This window comes from Drosophila tropicalis, unplaced genomic scaffold (genome assembly GCF_018151085.1).
Source record: "Drosophila tropicalis isolate 14030-0801.00 unplaced genomic scaffold, ASM1815108v1 contig_694, whole genome shotgun sequence".
NCBI lineage: Eukaryota > Metazoa > Arthropoda > Insecta > Diptera > Drosophilidae > Drosophila > Drosophila tropicalis.
Window position 1 is genome coordinate 1,778,480 of NW_027173176.1, and position 22,004 is coordinate 1,800,483.

The 22,004-nt window shown below is 37.1% G+C and overlaps 3 protein-coding genes across 5 annotated transcripts in view; 2 read left to right on the top strand and 1 right to left on the bottom strand.

Annotated features, from left to right (window-relative positions):
• Mob2 (MOB kinase activator 2) overlaps positions 1–22,004 on the bottom strand; it is a 49,243-nt gene that overhangs the window by 15,769 nt on the left and 11,470 nt on the right. The window contains exons 1-2 of one of the 3 annotated variants that reach the window (XM_068292359.1): positions 20,519–20,791; positions 8,644–9,732 (exon numbers count right to left, since the gene is read on the bottom strand). The exons of the other annotated variants lie outside the window; for them this stretch is intronic. Of the exons in view, the coding sequence (XP_068148460.1) occupies positions 8,644–9,563 (920 nt within the window). The 5' untranslated portion in view covers positions 9,564–9,732; positions 20,519–20,791. Of the gene's footprint in view, positions 1–8,643; positions 9,733–20,518; positions 20,792–22,004 lie in introns of those variants that run through there. 3 annotated transcript variants of the gene reach the window in all.
• LOC137578795 (mitochondrial import inner membrane translocase subunit TIM14) overlaps positions 921–22,004 on the top strand; it is a 34,041-nt gene continuing 12,957 nt past the window's right edge. Inside the window, exons 1-2 of the mRNA XM_068292374.1 lie at positions 921–957; positions 1,751–1,815. Coding sequence (XP_068148475.1) covers positions 936–957; positions 1,751–1,815 — 87 coding nt within the window. The 5' untranslated portion in view covers positions 921–935. The remainder of the gene's footprint in view (positions 958–1,750; positions 1,816–22,004) is intronic.
• The window catches only part of LOC137578791 (transcription factor Clamp), a 52,984-nt gene continuing 34,124 nt past the window's right edge, over positions 3,145–22,004 (top strand). The window contains exon 1 of the mRNA XM_068292369.1: positions 3,145–3,155. The gene's annotated coding sequence lies outside the window, so the exon portion shown is untranslated. The remainder of the gene's footprint in view (positions 3,156–22,004) is intronic.

The window sequence follows — 22,004 nt, forward strand, 5'->3', positions numbered from 1 at the left end:
GCGGGCAACGACGACGACAATTTTTATTTTGTTTAATATTTTTTTTTTTTTTTTTTTTGATTGATAATGATTTAACATTCGCTCTCACTCCCGTTTAAATGGCAAAAAAACAAAAAAAAAAAAAAAAAAAAAATGGCTGACGCGTGTTTTATTTTCAATTTTTTTGTTTTCCTTGTTTATTGTTAAGTTTATTATTATTAATAATACTTTGTTGTTTTCTTCTTTTTATTATTTTGATTGTTTTTTTTTTCTTTTTACATGCGTGCGCGCGCGCCTCGTGTCGGCAGAATCAGAATCAGAAGACTGTTTGTCGCAGTCGCAGGTGACCGAGAGCGCGCGCACCTTTGCCACCAACGCAGTAGCAGCGCAACAGCAGCGAAGTCGACCACACATACCTTTTGTGTGTTAGAAGAGCGAGAGAGAGAGACCCAGCAAAGAGAGACAAAGAGCCAAGTCAAACAGCTGTCCACTATGACTCGCTCCCACGCTGTTTTGCTCACTGACCAAGTTCTCTCTCTCTCTCTTTTGCATGCACCTTTCGCATTTGATGCCTTGCACTTTGAATGAAATTGGTAACGGCAGTTTGTTTGTAGCCGCTCCCCCACACCCTCTTGCTCTCACTCACTCACAGCGTCTGATCATTTGTGGGTGACGCACAAAGGAAGAAAGAAAGAAAAAAATGAGACACCTTCTCTGACATGTGCATGCTCGTCATATCAGCATAATAATCTGCCATAATCATGCGAGTGGAAGGAGAGCAGCAATAATTTTGATTTCAATCAATTTTGCGGCATCATAATTGCTTGCTCTTCAACCCGCTCTTTAGTTTTTTGATTATCGTTGAAGTGTTGAGATATAATAAGCGTGATCGGTATTAGAACTTGACAATGGTGTGTGTGTGTGTGTGTGTGTGTGTGGTGTGAGTGGGAGTGTATATGTTATTCGTTGTGGTAAAAGGTAATTTCCGGTTTTGTTTTTCGTTTTTTTTTTTTTTTGAGCTTTCCAATTGTGCATTGCGCAAATATGAAGCTCACATAAATTTTCGTTATGCAAACATGCGACAAGCGATGCGCCCGACAATGTTCTTGTTGTTGTTGTCTGCAGTTGTTCTCTGTAGCTCGCGAATGACGCAGATGACGAATGTCACAAACACACAGACTAACACTGAGACAGAGAGAGAGAGAGAGAGAGAGAGAGATTGAGAGAGACCAAGAAACAGCTGTCTATCTCTGTCTTTACCTCTGCTGCTGTTGCTGCTGCTGCTGTTTGCCTTTGGCTTTGCCTTTGCCAAGTTCAAAATTATTTAAAACAATTAATATTCATTTTGTTCCGTGTTGTTTGCAATTAACGATCTCTTTCTCGCTTCCTCTTTTTTATCTCTATCTCTCTCTCTCTCTCTCTCTTGCTTCTTTGGGCGAAAGGTGTCAAAAATTTGTGCAAACCATAAATTAATAAAAAAGAATCACATACACAAAGGCAAATGAATTGAAATTTTTCTACAATTCAATGGACAGAAATAGAATTTTAAAGACAGCAAAAAAAAAAAAAAAAAAAAAAAATCAAAACTGTTATGTACACATGTTTAGGAATATTTTGAACAATGTGAACAAAAACCAAAAAATATATAAAAATTCCCAGATATGATCTAACTCACAATCACTGGACAGTGACATCAAATGGGTAAATTCCCATACAAACAAAAAATTCTGTTTATAATTTCGACAACTTTTTAATTACTCATTCATTTCAGAGATAACTTTATCTCAGGATTGTGTGGAAAAGGATCGTCGACGCAAAAGGAAACATTTTGTGACTGTAAGTGACTAAATATTTGGCTAAAAGAAGAAGGGCCTATTAACCATAGTGCTTAAGTTCTGATGCCCATGAGTTATATGTATATTGATTTACCTCCGCGCCCCCCGCCCGACAACCTTCTTCCAGCATCAAGCCATATAGATTCCCCCCCCCCATTCTTTGATGGTGAAATGCGTATATTATATGAAACATTCTAAATAACTCATGGCAAAAAGGCATTAATCTATCAAAGCCACGCTCCATTTACGCAAGTGATGATGATGATGACGATGGGGGGTAGGGAGGGAGGGAGTTGTTGGGAGCGGTTTATATGTATATGTATTTGTCACCAGTGGCGAAACAATAGAAGAATTACGCATTAATCAAGCACAAAGAAGACAGAAAACAGACAGACAACAGCAACGTTTCAATGTTTTGTATACAGTGAAATTTTCTACATTTTAATTAGGTTTTCGGATATTGAAAATGGGATTTGGGGGTTGGGGGGCGGAGCGGGACTTCTTGGGATATGGTTAATTGGCCAAAATGTCTTCATTCGAAACGATATGAATCAGCTGAGCCAATTTCCAATCCAACCAATACACACACACACACATACAGAAACCTCCATCAAACCAGCCATAAATTGCAAAAAGTACCGTTGCCCATTTGGCGGTGTACGGATACACAATCAGCATACGAAAACAAGAAAAGAAAGAAAGAAAAAAAAAACGAAACAAGTTGACAAAAAGAGATAGATAGATGGAAGGGGGAGTGTTAGGGGAGGAATTTGGGGGGAAACGAACTTGGCTTGAACGCAGAGAAGAACGTGAGTTTGGCGTCAATTTTTGAGAGAGGTAGAGCGACTCTCGCAGCAGCAGCAGCAGTTGTGATGACTCATAGCCTGGCTTGGCACTTGGCACTCTTTTTTCTCTTACCCCCCCCCATCCTCACCCCCTTGACACTCTTTGAGTTGCGGGTGACGACAACTTACTGACATTAATGTTTTGTTGATGAAGGTTAGAAAGAAGAAAAAAAACAACAACAACAAAATTATAATAATCATAATGGAAAGTATTTGGAAAAAACAGACAGAGAGAGAGAGACAGACGACTCTTGCTGCCTGCTGCCAGTCAGTTGATGATGGGCAATAACATGTGGCTAAATGGATTAAAAAATGCCAGAAAGAAGATAGCACAAGAAGTGGAAGACAGGAGGGAGAGAGAGAGAGAGAGAGTGAGAGAGGGGGGAGAAGGGGACAGAGTAAGTGGGGGCAAGAGCTTCACAAGTAAATGAGCCGCAGCCGGAACTTGATGACCAACAACAACAAACTGACCAAACAACCAGCAACCAGCTTCAAGGTAACACATTTTATGAGCTACGTAAATTCACACAGACACACACACACAGAGAGACACAATCATATATCCGAAAGGTATATACGATAATTGCATACATATATCTTTATTTTTTTTTTTTTGCATGCGGGTGAAATTCGAGAGACAAAGAGGAAGAGAGAGAGAAAGATACATAAAGACAGGTAGAGAAGTCAGCCCATCAAAACAAAAACAATGAATTACATTAATGTTTCTCCTTTTTTTTTATAATGAATTAACATATGTACATATATATAGACAAGTGACCGACCCCCATACATTTATGTTGTACTAAGCCACTAGGTTGGCCGGTCCAAGGGCCAGGCCCTCTCCATACACAGTAGCCCCATTGTTAACTCTGGCTTAAAGCCATATTTTCACATTAACAAATAACCTAAAGACAACATAGTCACTATAGTTTTTGGTGATTGCTTACGGAAGTAGGTGAATAAAAACTCAGACCAATGAGTTCTTTTGTTGAGCTGAAAGGAAGTTTGAATGCTGTTGCTTGAGCTACTTCTTATTAAGGATATATGTATGTATGAACGAGTTCTATATTGACATAACCATTTTCAACGGTTTATCTACCTCTCTTCACCTCGTTAGGGTTCTAATTGGGTGAAAAGTTTGACTCACACTTGAAGAAGATCAACTCTTGAATCTTTGCTGTAAATGTAACCTCTTCTTGTTACAGGTTAATTGTCAATGTCAACAAACGACAAAAAGTTTTATTATTATTCTACATTCGGGGTTTTGTTACTGTTATACCTACAAACATATACATATATGTATTTAGTCTACTTGGTCGGGTAATAATACCAACCAACCAATGCCATTTATCTTCTCATCATTTCTGTTGAATTCTATGGAAATAGAAATTTCCGCTGACCTCCCTGTTGTGTGTGTGTGTGTGTTTTGGAGTTTTGGTGTTGTGTTCCAAATTTTTTTCTTAACAGTTTTTGCCCCACATGGTTGGGGGCTAATGGACAAATAATTACCATCAGTCTCAGTCTCAACTAACGTTATATACGAATCAAGTTAAGATCTTGGCCCCAACCAAGCAACCAACCAACCAAACAACAGACAGGTCGTCGGTCAGTTATCATTGAGAATCTTAAACTTGTGTGCCAAACATAATTGCAATGAGAAGAAAATCTACACAGAGGAAGTATTTCTAATGACTTGAAATTGCATCATTAAATGAGGTGTATGTAAATCGAAATGGAAGTGAGATTCATGCGAAATATTTTCATTTAACAATTACCTGGCAAAAATAACTGAAGCATTTCTAATTTGAATTAACTGATATGCCCTGTTGATTCTTTTTTGGACTCAATATACTAATTTTCATGTGTATAATTTGAGAAAACTGAAGACTTCTTTGTTGTCTCACCAGCAGCTGTTGCTCGACTTTTGTTTTGCAGAGTCATTAAGAATGTGTGTGTGTTCCAGAGTGTACACACATCAGACCTTATGATGTTACACAATGTCAATGAACAAGAAGAAGAGATAAAACTTGAGCAAAGAAAGGAGCACATAGAGGTCAAAGCACCTGTTATTCTTTGTCTGGATGGTCTTAGTTTTGTAATCTTATTTAAATACAACGGAATATAAGAGGGTAGGAGGAGGAGGGAGGAGTCAGCCAACTATAAGAGCAAACACAGATCCCATCTGTGGTCAAATGTTTGTCATCTATTTGCAACAGAATATTCTTTCTCCATACATATATGTTTATTAAAAAAAAAAAGAAAAAAAGGAAAACTTTATTTCTGGACTGCTCGTAAATTTCCAAATGCCGTTAAAGTGGTCAGTGGTGAGGCCATAAAACCAAAATGGAAACATAAATTTTTGCGTATACTTACATACATATATGTATGTAAGTATGTTTGTATATAGGTACATATATCAAAATTGGTACAGGAAATTAAAACGTTAGCCCAAGAAGATGTAGAAAAAGAAGCAGCAGCAGCAGTAACGAGAAAAAAGAAACAGCTGGAGCAGAAAACGAAACAGATGTGAAGCAAAGTTAACTAACTTCCAGCTACACCCAACAACAACAACAACGACAACAACAAACACCAACAGAAGAGCAGTAAAGGGCGAAAGTGGCTTTTGGACCAAGATTAATAATGCTAAGACATGAAGTAAGGCACACCACACACATACACACATTGGTCCACACAATCTATCTACATTACAGTTGGGTTTAAGCATGAAAATCTGAGGCAACAACTACCAATCCACACACACACACACACACACACACACACAATATGTCCACTTAACTTCCTTTGCAACGTAAAGTGAAAGCAACTTGAATAAAAATACTTGCAAAACGCTTTCTATCCAAATGCTTGGGATAAATGATGGAATCGCAACGTTTACATTTTGCGAGGGTGCCAAGAAAGAAGGAGAAGAGAGAGTCGGAGACAGAGAGGGAGAGAAATATAGAAATGTAGTGAATAATGTTTAGTTTTGGTAAAGCTTTCGCTGCTTAGAATCGATCTAAAGTCATCTCAATGATCAACTTGGTGTCTATTTTTGGTAATTACTATTTATGCGGATAGATAAATCATTTCGATTTTGCCAATTTGTAGAGAAACGGTTAACAAACAAAAAAACAACAACAACAACGACTACAAACCACAAAATGAGCCACAATTCTGTCATGCTTGACAGCGTTCAATTAGCCATAATGTTAAATGGAGGTGGGGAGGGGGAATACAGGTACAGTTAACATTAAAATGCATATAGTGTGAAGACAAAGAAGAAGAAGAAGAAGAAAAAGAAGAATGAAATGAAGTTGAAGTAAAGTGAATTGGTATGTTGTTGTTGTTGTTGTTTGGTTCGAACCGGGGCCACACTACACACAATTCTGTCTTAAGACAATATTACTCATTTATGTGTGGAGGGATTTTTCTTTTCATATTTATATTTGTGTTTACATAATTTTTTATTCAAATTTTTTTTATTTCAAACTTCTTGAGCACAAAAAAAAAAAAAAAAAAAAAAACAACTCATTATTATCATCATCAAGCATGGACATTATTATGCAAATTTCTATTCTGTTGTTGCTTACTATGCCATTGACACGTTGCCTTTTCCTTGTGTGTGTGTGTGTGTGTGTGTGTGTGAGAGTGTGTGTTTCTGTGCTTGACAGGTTTATCATCATCTTCATATGCTTTTGCTTCTGCTGCTCTTCCTCTTGCAATAACCAACAACAACAACAGCAACAAAACAAATGATGGTTGTTATGAGCTGTTAGCTGTTGCTTCTTCTTGGTTTTTGGTTTTGGTCTTCTTCTTCTTCTTCTACGTCTTCTTTATCATCATCAGACACAAACACAGTTAGTCATTGTTTTGGTGCCTTTTTTTTCTTTTGATACCCTTTCTGAATTGTTAAATTAGGGTATATAAGGATTTGCAAAAAAAAACAAAGGCAAACATTGCGTATACGTAATATAGGTATAAGGCAAGTTGATTGAGCCAAGTATGTATTAAGCCGAGATTAATAGAAATTAAATATATGAAACAAGTTTAGTAACCTCTTCAGTTATAAGAAGCCATAATTCTAAAGAACAACTATTCACCAAACTATTGAAACATTGCGTATGCGCAATTATTACGTATACGCCATCGAATTTAAGAGTTTTGGCAATTCGTGCGTATACATAATATTCTAAAAGGAATTGAAAATTCGATACTCTCTTCTCTGTGTGTGTGTGTGTGTGTGCCTGTGTGAGCTGCATGTTTACACTTTACAGACAAATAACTTACATATATGTAAGTATGTCTGTGTAGAAAAGAACTTGGAAACAAATCACTTTTACCCTACCCCACGCTACACATTTACTCCTCGCTTCCATCCATCTGTTTCTCCCATCTCGTTTACTTCAAGTTGTCTTGCCTATTGTACTTTTGAAATTTTATTCCATTGTCAATATTTAGTTTTCTAACTAATTATCAGTTCAGCGCACTTTACTCACAGAAAAAAAAAAAAGAAGTGTTGACGGGGGCAGCAGCAGCAGCAGCAGCAGTTAGCTGTGAACAGTGTCAACGTTCGCTCACTCAACTGGGGTTTATTTTTGGGCGGTCGTTTAACTTTGCTTAATCATTCCAAACTGATGTTAATTTTCTGTGGTTTTTCAAGTTGACTGAACTGGACAGATGACGGACTGAATTTGAATTTGAATTCTAAAGTAAATAAGGAAGAAGCACACACACCATATTTGTGCTATATATCTAAAGACTGCGTTTGCGTGTTAATATTGCATTAACAGACACACACACACACACTCACACTTGGAAAGAATTCGAGAGCTCCAATAGAGTTTACTGGCTCAGTTGACCTTCAGATAAAACACAACTATTTGACCAATGTTGTTGATTTTTCTTTGTTTTTATTTATTATATGGCTTAGAGGCCTATGCATATATAAAAAATTTTTGTTTCAAAGTTACTTTTGTTTTGTTTTTCTTGGTTTCTTTTGGTTTTTGATATTTTAATTACCGCTTGAACCTTGAATTTGCACTACAAAGTGCTTTTAGTGGTCGGTCTCGCTCGTTCGCTTGAGAAATTATAGTAATTAAAGCCATAAAGAATGACTAAAACGCACAAAAACACACAGACAAACTCACACACACACACACACACAAATTCGGGCATTTATCTTTTTAGCTCTGTTTGGGTTCACCCTTTCTTACAATGGTGTTTTTTTTTCCTCTTCTAATTTTTGATGTATATTCTACAATTTCCTGGCCCTCCTCCATCACCAACAAACCTTTAAACGTGAATACTAACGGTAATGCGGCAACAAAAGAGATATCTTAACAAAAGATACCAAAAATAATAATAATAATAATAAAATAAAAATTAAATGCAAATCTTTGTTAAAATTGTATGTAATTTGCGTAAAATTCTTACTGCAAATGTCCACAAAAAAAAAATACTTGGATTAACGGGTTACATTTGTCATGATTAGACACCTGGAAAGGTGGCATTGACCATTTAACTAACTATTGCTTAAGCAAGAACTAGAAGAAGGGACATATCGAATGTTTATATCAATTCATTGCCATCTATTGATTCAAGTTATCGATAATTGTCATTTTACTTCATTGAACTATTTGGATATCTTTTGATGTATCTGTAATATTTGACTAGCTTGTTTTCTAGACCCATAACCAGAACTTTTTATTCAGTTAAAGCGAACAGTAAACACTTCTGAGGACTCTTGATTGCCTTTGCATTGTTCGATAACTTTTCATTTATCGATTCACTTAAATTCTAGTCCCATCACGAACTTGGGTAAATCAGAATACTTGGCTCTATTTGCCACACTTATTGTACTTGTTTGGTTTGTTGTCTTAAGTCAAGACATCAAGTTCACACATTAGTTATGCTATATATGTAGGTATATGTATGTATGTATGTAGTATGTATAATTTATGTAAATTTTATTATTATCAACTTACGCCACTAGGCCGCCTAAAAAGGCAACTGGACCGCCGCCAATGAGACGAATCTTGCGATGACAAGAATCGAATAAAGATGTTCGGGTGGGCGCTTGCGAAGTGGGTGACATGATGATGTGACCACTAGAAACAGTGTTGTTGTTGTTGCTGTTGTTAATGAACAGATGTTGTTGTTGTTGTTGCTGCTGCTGTGTTGTTGATATTTTCCACGCTTGTTGCTGTTGCTGTTGTTCACTTGTTTTGCAATTGTAATTACTTATGTAGTTGTTGTAGCTTGTATAGTTGTTGTTGCTGCTGCTGCTGCAGTTTTTACTGTTTTTATAATGAGTGTTGTTATGTTTGTTAATGCAACTATTAGACAAACTATTATTGTTGTTGTTGTTGCTGTTGTTGTTATTATTATTGCTAATGTTGCTGCGACAACTTTGATTGCTGCTGTGACTGTTGTTGCTGCCGCTGCTGCTAATGCTGCTGCTGTTGTTTGTCTTTGGCTTCTTGTTGCGCCTCAAAGCCGCTGCCAGATTATAGCTAGTTGGCTCCTTCTTCTTTTTCTTTTGGTGTTGTTGCTGCTCCTCCTCGATCGTTATAGTTGCTGTTGTGGCCAGTAGCAGCAAACTTGGTTGCTGCTGTCTAAAATAATAATCTGTTGTTGCTGCTGATTTCTTGTGCTCCTTTTTCTCAAACTTCTCCTGCTGATCATCCACTTCAGTCGTCGTCGTCGTCGTCGTTGTCAATTGCTTTTGCAATAGTTTTTGCTGTTGTTGTCTAAGCTTTTGTAGCAATGTCGTTTTACGCTGCTTGCTGCCGACTGTTGCTGCTGCTGTTACTGGCAATGTTGCTGCTGCTGCTGCTGCTGTCGTCGTCGTCGTCGTCTTACCGAAGCCAAGTTCCACAATATGTTGTGTGGGCGCTCTCAACATTATTCACTGTCACTTTTCACCTTTTTTTTTGTTGTTGTTTGGTTTTTGTTTTTGTCACTACTTTGTGCTTGGATCATTTGTTTTAAACTTAAAATTTTGTTCAATTTCATTTCATTTCATGAATTTTCTCTATCTTCTTCTTCTCTCAACATTTTAGCTAAACTTTCTTCTAAAAACAAACAAAAAAAATAAATAACAAAAATGGAATTAAGTTATACACAAAGATTTGTTTCTCTCGTTTTTTTCCTATCGTTTTCAACTTTCAACTTTGTTTGTCTTTTTGTTTGGGTCTTTTTTTTTTTTTTTTGCGTGTGCCGACTCCGTCTGTGTGTGCATGTGTGTGTGTGCAGTTGTTTTTGTTGTTGCTCAAATTATACAAATTACATACATATAAAATTTCCTTGCTCTATAAAATGTTATAATAAATATAATAGCTTTAACAACAATGAAACTTTAAGGCTTTTAAACAAAAAGAAAAAAGAAATTTGCAGGTGAATTAATCAACTAACTTAAGATTAAACGGCCCTTTTCAACTAAAATGAATTTAGTCAGGAAAATGTTTTCAAATCTTCAATAAGAAACTTTTTGGTTAACTAGAAGAGGGCTAAACCTTCTTATAGATCAAGTATTCCATTTTGAAATGTTTTGCTTATCATTTTCTGTATGTATATTAATTGTTTCGCATTTTTGCTACATATTTGTACCACTGTGCAGATGACAGATGAGAAGCGTGTTGGTCAGAGAGCGCGCGCTGACCAATTTTGTTGTTTTTTTGTTTGCCTATATTATACATTTTTAGTATAGTACATTATATAGTCAGTCGTATGTATATACATATATTTCCTATACTATATATACGCATATATGTGCTCTATGGCGATCGCGTGAGTTTCTTTGAGTCATTGCGTAGTAAAAATTGAATACACAAACATGCATACTACACTATATCCCTCTCACTCCATCTTTCTCCCACATTCTCTGTCTCTGTCTCACTCTTTGTTTTATACATACATACATATACAATTTTAAGTCTTGCAAGTAGGCGGTAGTAGGCGCCTTTGGCGTTCGCCTGAAAGCTAAGCTAAAATCCGCTTATATGTTAATTAGATTTATTTACTATAAAAATGAATTATAAGTATTTGCCTTGTTTGAGTTTTTTTGTTTTTTGTTTTCTCTGCTGCCTGCGCTCTCTGCCGCTGCTAATTTGTTTTATTATATCAACGGTTTTCATGCAAATTACTTGGCAACAACAAGTTTTGCTTCATCTTCTGTTGATTTTTTCATTTGAAATTTTAATTTTAATTGTAAAAATAAATAAAAAGCAAAAACCTAATGCCGAGATGGAATTGTAGAGAAGAGGGAGAGAAGAGCTCTGGCTAAACAAAAAAGTAAGCGCTCTTTTGGCTCTTTTTTTCTCTCATTTTGTTGCCAACTTAAACATTTTGGCACAGGCCAAAAAGAAAGTAAAAGGCAGGCAAACGACTTCGTCATTCAAAACCCGGGTAGGAGGAGGGGGGCTTACGCAATACCCGCGGCGAAAACCAGCAAAAAAAAAAAAAAAAAAGTAAAGGAAAAAATTAAAACTCATCATTAAAGAAGCATAGCATAAGAAATGGTGGCCAAATGGGCTGGGCAGACCGAATAAGTCGAAAACAACAAAAAAACTGGAAACAAAGTGAGCCATAAAATGGTAAGGAAGGGGAGAGGAGTGCGGTTGCCTATATAGGCTGCATATATATGTATATATATCGAAAAAGGAGTTGTCGAATCAACTTTTGACTCTGTACTCTTTGTGTTTGTTGGTTGGTTGGTCACCCGATAACCTTCACCCAAATAATTGTACTATATCATGCTGTGCTCTGGCTGCCTTTTGTGCCTCATGTGGAAAATGAAGGGAAGGGCAAGCACATCGTGGAAAGGGCGGGCGGTGTGGCCAAGTTCACGCTAATTGAAATGGATTAAGAAGTCCAAAAAGAAATCAATTTTTCAATTCAACAGCAAGAAAAATAAACGAATGTAAAAACGAATTTTTTCTAATTTTTGTAGAAACTTTAAGAAAACTTTCTCTAAAATAAAACTAATGACTTTTGTTTTTAATCTCATAATCTGTAGATCCTGCTTGAAAGCAGACAAAACTTTTACACTGCGTATACGTAATATTTTCAGAACACTGAATTATTTAGACTCATCTAGGGCCAAATTAGCATAGTGACTCACCATCTATGCGGCTTAAAAGGCACAATTTGTAACCACAGTCTTCCCCCAAATGTGACGACCAAATTAATCATGCCAAAAAAACACAACAACAACAAAAACAAAGCCAAGCATGTCAATAAAATGAAGCTGCAGCAGATTACAAATTTTGTTGTATGAGTCATATAAATTTAATATTTTGTTGTTGTTGTTATTATTGTTATTTAAGTCGATACAGCAGAATTTCCCAATGGCACACGCCACAATTATATATACATGTATAAATCAGATATACCTATGTATATATAGAAACAGAGCTTATCTGGGCTATATGAGTCAAAACGTGCCTGGAGACTTGAATGATTCAATCGACAATAACTTGAACTCGAAGAAGACAAGTGAAGTGAAGTGAAATTAAGATACCCCCCTCTGAGAAGAAAGAGACAGCGATAGAGATGGGCAGGGGGAGAAAAAAGAAAAAGGTGTGAAAAATAGAATGGCCTTACGTTTTTTTTTTTCTCTTTTTTTTTTTTTGACACTTTGTATTTTGTTACTTTCACAATGTACTCAAAATTAGTTTAAAGCCGCCCAAATGGAAAGGCGAAAAATATCATATTTTTCCCCTAGAATAACAAAACGACTAGCAAAAAAAAAACTAAAACAAAACCAAGCAACACAACAACTTTCTACACAAATTTCAATTAGTTGTAGAATTACCAAAATCTGCCAAAGCTTCTGACATTTTCATTTCAAGGCACGTTGGGCCAGAAGACTCAGAAGACTGAGTCTAGACCCACAGAAAGTGGCCAGCAAGAAGAAAGCTAACCAGCCAACAGAAATGTGGGTGATTTTGTTTGCTTGCTGTTTCTTAAGACTCATTTTCATGCAGAAGAACTCGGCAAATTGACACTCTACTAGTCCACGTTGGCTCAGTGTGTAGAGCCACGCTTCGAGAATTTTAAAATGAAAGTTCGTGCTTTGTTCACGGTTGAAAAAGCATGCGGAAATCTCTGCAAAGAAATAAATCGCTTAAGAGCAGGAAAAAAAACAAATGGGTGGTGGAGAGAAGGGGAAGGGGCAAAAGTAGTAGAAATAAAAGACAAAGAGACACAACAAAAAAAGTGGTAACTAGTAAGTAAGAGAGATAAAAGTCTAGCCAAAGAAAAATAATTATATTATTTTAATGTGTTTCTTTTTATTTCTTTTTTTCCTTTTTCACTTGGGTTTGTGTGTTTGGTTGTTTGTTTTTCTGTTTGGTTTTGGTTTTCTTAGTGGATGGATGCTAGGAAAAGTACCAGCAGCAAACCATTACACAGAGAGCAGCTGTCGTTTTCTATGCTCTTTTGGATTTACTATGAATTTTCAATTAAGCAAAGTTGTGGAGAGGAGAGAGGAATGGAGAGGAAGGGGGGGGATGTAGAGGAAAGCCCGCTTTGCCTGTTGCGGAAAATGATGAAAGCTTTCCCCAAATGTCGTCCCCTCTATTAGATGATGACTTTTAGGGGAAGGGTTGCCCCTGTTGCTTGTTGTGTGTGTTTTGCTTTACCATCGAAGCGAAGCGAGCACAAGCAACAACAAGAAGAAGAAGCAGAAGAGAGTGTCATGAAGTGGCAAGGTTATGCGTTGTGCATAAGCAATTAGCTTTTGCGGTACGGATCGCTGATGCCTGATGTGATACACACACACACACACACACACACTCTCGGTCTTTGAGGTCACACATATACATACATATACAGAATATAGTACATGTCGGTTTCCACTTTTGAAAATTGAAATTGATGCAACAACAACAACATAAATAGCGGATTTTCCACACAAAAAGATTGCTTTTAATGGCATAAACAGAGATCCATCCAAATGACTTTTATACTAGACTTGTTTATTGATAAATAGGACTAAAAAACTATCTATAGGATCTATAATACCCTATTTATCGTTCTAAACCAGAAATCGTTAAGTATCGATAACTTTACTGTGACATTGGCTGTGACTTTTCACTCTGAGAATGATGGAAACCAAAAATCTCGTTTGATAAAAACAATACTATCCAATCTGGATAGTATTTAGTTAAGCGATAAGAAAAAAGTTACATATATAAATATAGTTAAGTGATTCCTATGTGCGGATGAACGATGAAAACCGATACGCAGAGACCTTTTTTAAACACTTTTTCTTTAGAGAAGAACTTTCTTTTATGATAATTGTCCATGTAGAATTGTTATTGGCTCTGCAAGCCTAGTGTAAAAGTGAATAATAGATCAAGCCGTCTCGTCTCAAGGGCTCGACCCCAAACGCAGTATGTGGTTGCTGCTCTTGATGGTTCGATCGAGTGATCGAGCGATTGCAACAATTTTCACACTCTGAAGGCCAAACAGAGTTTGGAGCAGAGTGTTCAGTTTGATTAATGTAGGTAGGTAGATAGAGCGTGTGTGTGTGTGACTGTTAAAGACAAAAACCAAGAGCCAATCATGAATCGATCTACGTGCATTTACTCCACGTTGTTTTCATTCGTTTGCTGCGCTTCGCTGTCATTTAAAACGCAGCAGCGAAACCTGAACGCGATTGCAAACCAGCCAAGTTCTCACGGCGAGTTACACAAAACGCCGCACATCACGTTTCCAACATTAATGGAATCCTCTCCCCTCGGTCTCTCTTCACTGTCCACCATCTCTGGCCCCTTTCCGCTACCCGCCTATCGCGTACTCCCTTTATTCTGGGAACGTTAATATGCCCGGCATATCACTCGTTTCCCCCCACTTTTATCTCTCTCTCACTCTCTGTCTCGTTCAATTCTGCCTGTCTGTCTCTTTCTTTCTATAGATTGCTCCATTCACGACGATGAAGCTCTCAGGCTTTGCCATAAAATTGTACAAAGCCCAAAACGTGAGAGAAATGCAAAAAAAAAAAAAAAAAAACGAAATATAACAAAAACACAGAGAGAAGACCCAGTAAAATTACCAAAAACAAAAAAAAAAATACAACAAAACAATAAAAATAAACACATAGACCCAATTAAATCGTGTAAAAAATAAATACATATACACACTCACACACACACACCGAAATCTACGCGCTAATTAAGCAAATTAGTAAAAAAAAAAAAAAATTAAATAAAAAACTCTGCGGTCAGTGGCGGCGCATCGTTCGTTTTTTTTTTTTTTTGTTGGGTTTTTTGTCTTGCCTTATTGTCAACAGAGCTAAAAATTTGACCCATAAAATTTCCCAACAAATTATAGTAATTTTGCTAACCCAAAACAAGAGAAGAAAGAATCGTGGAGAGAGGGGAAACACCAAAATTATAGGAAAAGCCAGCCCCGTTAGGGAAAAAGCGGTCAGAAACACAAAACAACAAGCGATAGGGATCCATCCATCCATCCATCCATCCGTCTGTGGGAGTCGATTGCAAAAGTAGCCGAAAATTGCTGCAGCTAAAAGATGATTAGAAGCGGCAACGGCAGAAGAAGGAGGTCGAGGAATGAACAGGAAGAGGAGGAGGAGCGGGTGAATTGCCGGATGGTGGATGGTGAATGGTAGATGAGGGGGTGGGATTGAAGAAACCAGCACAATTTTCACTATCCAGTTACAAGGCTTCTTATATATTTTGTGTGTTTGTGAAGATGTTGCCGCCAATCGTGTTGTTGCCACAAAGCAGCAGCAACAACAACAACGGGAGCCGGTGGGCGGCAGTAGGAGGTGGGCGGGAGACACAACCGCATAATTATATAGCCCCATTACAGATCACAGCAGCTGCCATGACTGATGGTGGTGCTGATGCTGATGCTGATGCCGATGGTGGTGCTGTTGTTGGTGGTGGGCGTGCAATTGGACGACAACAACATCTAATCCAAAGAGGGCAACCAACAAAACATGAGATACAGTGAATCTTATTTCACAAATTAGGAAATCTATGAAAAACACACACATACATATATCTAACTATCTAATTATATATATAGAATATGATATTCCTTGAATGACTGCCTAAACTGGTTTAAAAACCAAAAAAAAGAATGAAACCAAAACCCAAAGCAAACCTTAAAAAGAGATCGAAACGAAGGCATCTCACACGCACACACATTAATCTATATTCCATGCGAGAAAATATAAGTAAATTTAGTTGAATTTATTTATTAAACTTACAAGCTCTATAAAGCATGACTTGTTTCTTGAATGAATGAAAAGAAAAATGTGTGTAAAACAATACTGTGGGAAAAATGACTGGAATTCGATGTTTTTGTGTGTGCAACTGCGAGACATACTTGTTTTTCTATCAACCAATGTCGATTAGTAGATGGATTGATATTCTTCTTAACGTTTCAAACAATAATCGTTAGATAACGATAACTTGTCTGAGGCAATCGATGACAAAATTCAATCAATTGATGGTTTATGCAATCTTCTAGGACAGCTAATAAGAACAATAGACATTTTAGATGGAAACAAAATCTTTATGAAACAATAATCGTTATATATCGATAACTTTTCTGTGACAATCGATCGGCTTTTCAATGAAAAAGAAGATTAAGGCACAAACGAGTGATCTTCGAGTGATCTCTATCTGAGGAATCGATTATCATATACTCTGCATAACGATAAACGATTACTGAGATATCAATGGAAAACCACAGTGGAATATCTCTTCACTTTGCCGCAAAATGTTGTGAGTGGGAGTAAAGCGACTTGTGTGTCTCTCTGTGTGGCAAAGTTTCACCCACAGTTAAGATGATATATACATAGATATACTTATATCTATATCTGTCCCTGTGTGTGTGTGTGTTTGTACTTGGGCATGGAAAAAAACTTTGATTGCAACATGGATTTCTCATACTTCTTTTGCGCTATGATTTTGTGCCTTTTGTGTGCGCTGCTTTTTGACATTTTTGTGTGGAAGCCAAGAAAAGTGATGGCTAACAATTATTCTCTCTCTCGCTCTCTCGTTTATGTGTGCGTGTCTCTCTCTCTCTATCTCATTCACTAGCTCATAGATAGATCGTAGATATATATATTTCATATTTCTCTATTCCTCTTTCTCTTTGTGTTGATGCAATTAGCGGCGCGTGTGTTACACTTTGAAAGGTGAAGAGATGAACCAGCCCGAATAGACAGACAGACAATAACAGGAAAAACATTTGCAAAAATATTTAGCTAGCTGCAATTTGATTTCATTTAAATGAAATATCTTCTTGTATATATAAACAACAAAACAGACAAAACGTTATGTATGTACGTGTATGTTTGTGTGTGTTTTTTATATATATATATATATGTATATATATCGCATATTTAGTTTTATTTTAAGAAACAACAAAAACCACACAACAAGAGCATGAGGAGGTGGGGGGAAAAAAAAGGACAGCCGGCAGCTGAATAATAAATTTAGCACGGATGTTCGATTTTTCTTTTTTTTTTTTTTCTCTATATACTCTTTTTTTTTTGCCTCCTTTTTTTTTGCTTTGATTTTGGTGCGGGTAACAAAACAACAGCTGACATTGACACTTTTCGTGTTGCTGCTGCTGCTTGTGGCAACAGCGCGTTTAAGGTTATTTATAAAAAAAAAACGAAAAAATAAGCATACATAGATAAAAAAAGAGAGAAAATCGGCCGCTTATAATACACGTGCCAAATCGATATGACTTAGAAAATAAAGTTATTATCTTAGCGAGGGTTAATCGAAAAAGTTTCATCAATTTCATCATCAGACGAATAGATTTCTCTTGTCTGGAGAATCCCCATCAGAATGGCAAGGATCAATCCTTGTCATGAAGGTGCAACTTGCCACAGAAAGTTATGGTTTCTCTTCAAAAAAGAGAATGGTGGAACAACTTTTCGTGTACATCTCTTGCATAGACTAACCAACGAGAGAGAGAGAGAGAGGGAGGGTGAGAAAAAGAGAGAGAAAAAAGAGGTGTACACTAAAAAAAAAACAAAGTTTGCTTTGTCGTTTAACCGCAAACAAATAAATAAATACTTTTATATGCCATAATGCCTTCAATTGTTATAGATATTTCGTTTTGGATATATATTTTTTTTTTGTTTGTTATTTACTTTTTTGGCATATAACTTATTGTAGTTGCTGTTGTTGTGTTGGTGCTTAATTTCCGTGTCGATTTTATTGTTGTTGTTGGTGTTGCTTTTGCTGGTCGCACTTAACCTTCAACTCGCATTGAAGCCAATTTGACTGTTTCTGTTTCGGGTTTTTTTTTTTTTTTTTTTTTTGTTTTGTCATTTATTTTGTGCTTTTTTTTACACCCGCCATCATCTCAACCACCTTCATTTCCTTCTTCTTCTTCTACGCCTCTCTCTTTGGCCCAGGCAATTAAATCAAAATTTATGAAGTGATTCTAAATAACGCGTTTTGTTGTTGTTGTTGCTGCTGTTATTCTACTCATCATAGTCGTCCATTTCCATTGCTCGCGTTTTGAATGAGCTTTAATTGTTGCCGATTTTTATGTAGGCAAACGACAACGACAAAATATAGAATAAGGCAGAGAGGGACAGAGCAAGAGAGGAGAGATGAAAAAGCCCCGTTAAAGGTCAAACGAGCATTTAGCGAAATAGACAAGGAGAGAGGTAAAATGACCGAGAGACTGAGACAGAGAGAGAGAGAGAGAGAGAAATAAAGACACTGAGGGGCAGTCAGTCACACATTCTCATTCTCCCTCTCTCTCTCTCTCTATTGCTCTCTGCTGCTCTTGCACTGTCTATTTTTTTTTTTCTCGACCAGTTATAGACTTATAAGCCGTGTAGAATTATTAGTATCAAAAGAAATAAAAACAAGTTTCACAACCTCTCCACTTTATGTCCCCCACCCTCCTGCTTCTCTCCTCCTGCTCACCATTCTCAACCACCTCAGCGACTGGCAGGAAACCTTGCTTGACTTGGCTAGGTTTGGCTGGATGAAGCTGCTGCTGCTGCCGCCAACGTCAAAGACGACGACGGCGACGACGACGACGACGTGAGGTGACGTGAGCTCGAGCACCGCCAAGATGCACATGCAATGACACATGCTAGACACACACTTATACACTCACACACACACATAGACCGCGTTTTGTATGCTAGGTTGCCTGGCGACACAACATACACACACACACACATACACTCTGCTATAACGGTTTCGAAAAAAAACTGGCGCATCGATCCGAAATGTAAGAGTTTTATTCTTGCCTTTTTCTTTTCTCGTTTTAAAGATTTTCAAAACCAAGTTCTCTTAAGTGAAATCAAAAAGTTCATCTCGAAAAAAGAGGACACCAAAAGGCCTTATTTCCTTTTATGGGCCCACAAACGTATGCTATAGCAAATAAAAGAACTCTCTAAAAACAAACTAACGCTTAAATTAGCAAGCGAGAGAGAGAAAAGCCTTAAAATTGTAAATATCACACATACGTCATGTAGACCCTGCAAAAAAAAAAAGCAAAAATTAAAATGCTCAACAAACAGCAAAAAAAAAAATCTTCAATAATTCCACACAAGAAAAAAAACTATCATTAAAACTTGTTAATGTAAACGAACTGTAGATCAACATATAAATAATTCAGTTAAGATCACCTGACAACTCGGCTTCAGGGGGGAAATTCAATTTTCTTTAGAATTTGTAAAGAGCGAGGTGAAAGGGTTGAACAAGTAAGTTAGAGAAAGAGAATGTGAGAGAGAGAGAGAGAATGGGTATGAGTAGGTTTTCCTGGCTTAACTTTTATATTTCATATAAAGAGAAGTGTTGGTAACTTTTCTAATTAGTCAAAGCAAAAAGGCAAAATCAACGATTAATGGGATTGGGAAAGTTTTAAATTAAAACCTGGACGCTTAATCTTTAGATCAGCTTTGTTTTTTGTGCCAACCTCTATTGATTGATTTCTTTGCCATTTCTCTCCTGCATGCAAAGAAGAGGAAAATGAAAAAAATAATCAATAGTCCTACGACACAAAAAAGCCCAATAGGGTGACGCATTTGGCATTGGAGGAAACCAGCAGCAGCAGCAGCAGCTGCTACTGTAGTCAGGGGCAGGAAGGTTGCCTTACTGGAGGAGTGGAGGGACGGAGAGGGCAACCTTACACAAAGTGTGAAAATTAACACGATGTCACAAAAAAAAAAAAAAGAAAAAACAAAAACCAAACTTGAGAAGTTTTTAAAGTCTCAACTTATTGAACACGTACTTAGTGTTAGTTAGTATGTAGGTGTATGTACCAGCAGACAGGAAGAGCGGCTGGATTGATGCCCCTTTTCCTTTTTGAGTGTGTGTGTGTTGGACAGGAAGCCTTTCAGGAAGTGGAAGTGCCTCAGGAAGTGGTTAAAAAACAATAAAGTGCGAGTGTGAGAGAAAGAGAGAGAGAGGGAGGGAGAGAGAGAGAGGGTGAGATAGCGCGAAGGAGAAAGAAGCAGGCACAGGCTCTTGTCTCCTCTAGTCTCGTTTATGAATGTACCGTAACAGTTTTTGTTGTTGCTGCATTTATTGTTGTTGTTGCTGTTGCTGTGCCAATTCTAAACGTTGCGCTTCGCCGGTTTTGCAACTGAACTCGAAGCTGCCGCTTGCTGCTGCTGCTGCTGCTGCTGCTGCATTGCGCGTAATCAGTGAAGCAACAAACCGTGGCAATAGTTGCAGAAGACTTAGCAACAACAACAACAACAACAAGAGAGCTACGAAAAAAAAGGCATTTAAAACTTGTCTGCAGTGTTTGGAGTCGAGTGAATGACACAGTTTTATATACACACGCACACAGACACAGACAGGCGGCCGCCTCTGCTGACCAAGTTTATCTTACATTTTCCCATTTTCAGGATACACAGAAGAAAATTAAACTGCATTTTCATGTATTTGTTGATTGATTGATTGATTTGATTTGATTGATAGCATTTCACAATATTTCAATATTTGCCCGTTGTCATTAAAACGGCGACAGCGTCGTTGCCGGACATTTCCATACAATAATACAACAAAAAAATATTACAAAAAAAAAAAATAAAACACAATAATTTTACACGACGAAAGCAAGATAGAAAGAAAGAACCAATGTCACAAATTTCAAAACGACGGCGACTCTCTTCAACACGACCGTGCAACGGAAAGGAATCAACATGAATGAGGCGAATTTTGAACGAACGAATATTTATTGTGTTACGGCGAATTTGCTATGTTCAGGCGAATATTCAATTTGGTCTGCGGCTGGGGCGAATTCGGCACACACAAACACGCTTACAGAGAGCAAAGAGGGAGAAACCAAGATACAACCACAAACAGAAGCTGGCAACACGCAGTGCTGCCATAATTTTTCGAGCAAGAAAAGCCAGATTGACGCAAAAAAAAGCTGAAAAACGCTAAATCAAAGGGGAAAAAAAGCTAGTTATTAAAACAATATTATCTGTGCCGATGCCTATTAAGTTTTGTACATCCAATTTCCAATTGTTTAGTTCTTCCTTTATTCCTTTAACAATTGATAAAGCATCTCCACTCTCTAGCGAAATTAAGCTAAGGAACGTTAAAAACAATCACTCTACGCTCAATAGAAACGTAATTAATAACAACATCTAAACACCACAACGGTCAAAATTAGAAATATACATGAACTTATATTAAAATCATTTTAATCTTTTAAAAATATCGAAAATTTGCAAATAATATTTATTTACCGAGTAGCTTTGTAAACGTTATGTCAGTAGATTCATTTCGAAGCTCCTCGCGAAAATATGGAGCCAACGCATTTTTCGAGACACTGTATCGCCGTTTCCGAATTTTGTTTGGCAAAGAGTGCCAAGGTGATCAATCGGAGCAATTGCCGTGTGCTTTGCTGCAAAGAGGCAAAGGGCTACCTCTTGCTCAACGGTTTTTATTGGCGCTTGACCAAGATCAATTTTTTTCCTTTTGTGCAAAGCCACTCAGTGCACCTTGATGTTTTTTTGTTGCCGAGTGGGCACGCAGGTCCGAAAGTTTTGCAATAGGCCTTTGAAGCATCTACTGTGTCCTTTCGAAGCCAGTCCTTAAACTCTGCACTTTTCAGCCACACCTCGCGAATGTTTTGTTTATACGTTTTGGGCATAACAATTGTTGACGCTCCAAGCTCGTGGTGATTTCGATAAATTTCCTTATCAAAAGTCTTTTAATCGATACTAATATATACATACATATATATATTATACATTTTGAGGTATAGTGTTAAAATATAGATAAAAATAAAGCTAAAAAAAAATCTAAAAAAAAAATTTGTAAAGCTAGAATTCCCGCTACCCGCTGTTTTCAAATTTTTCCCTGCA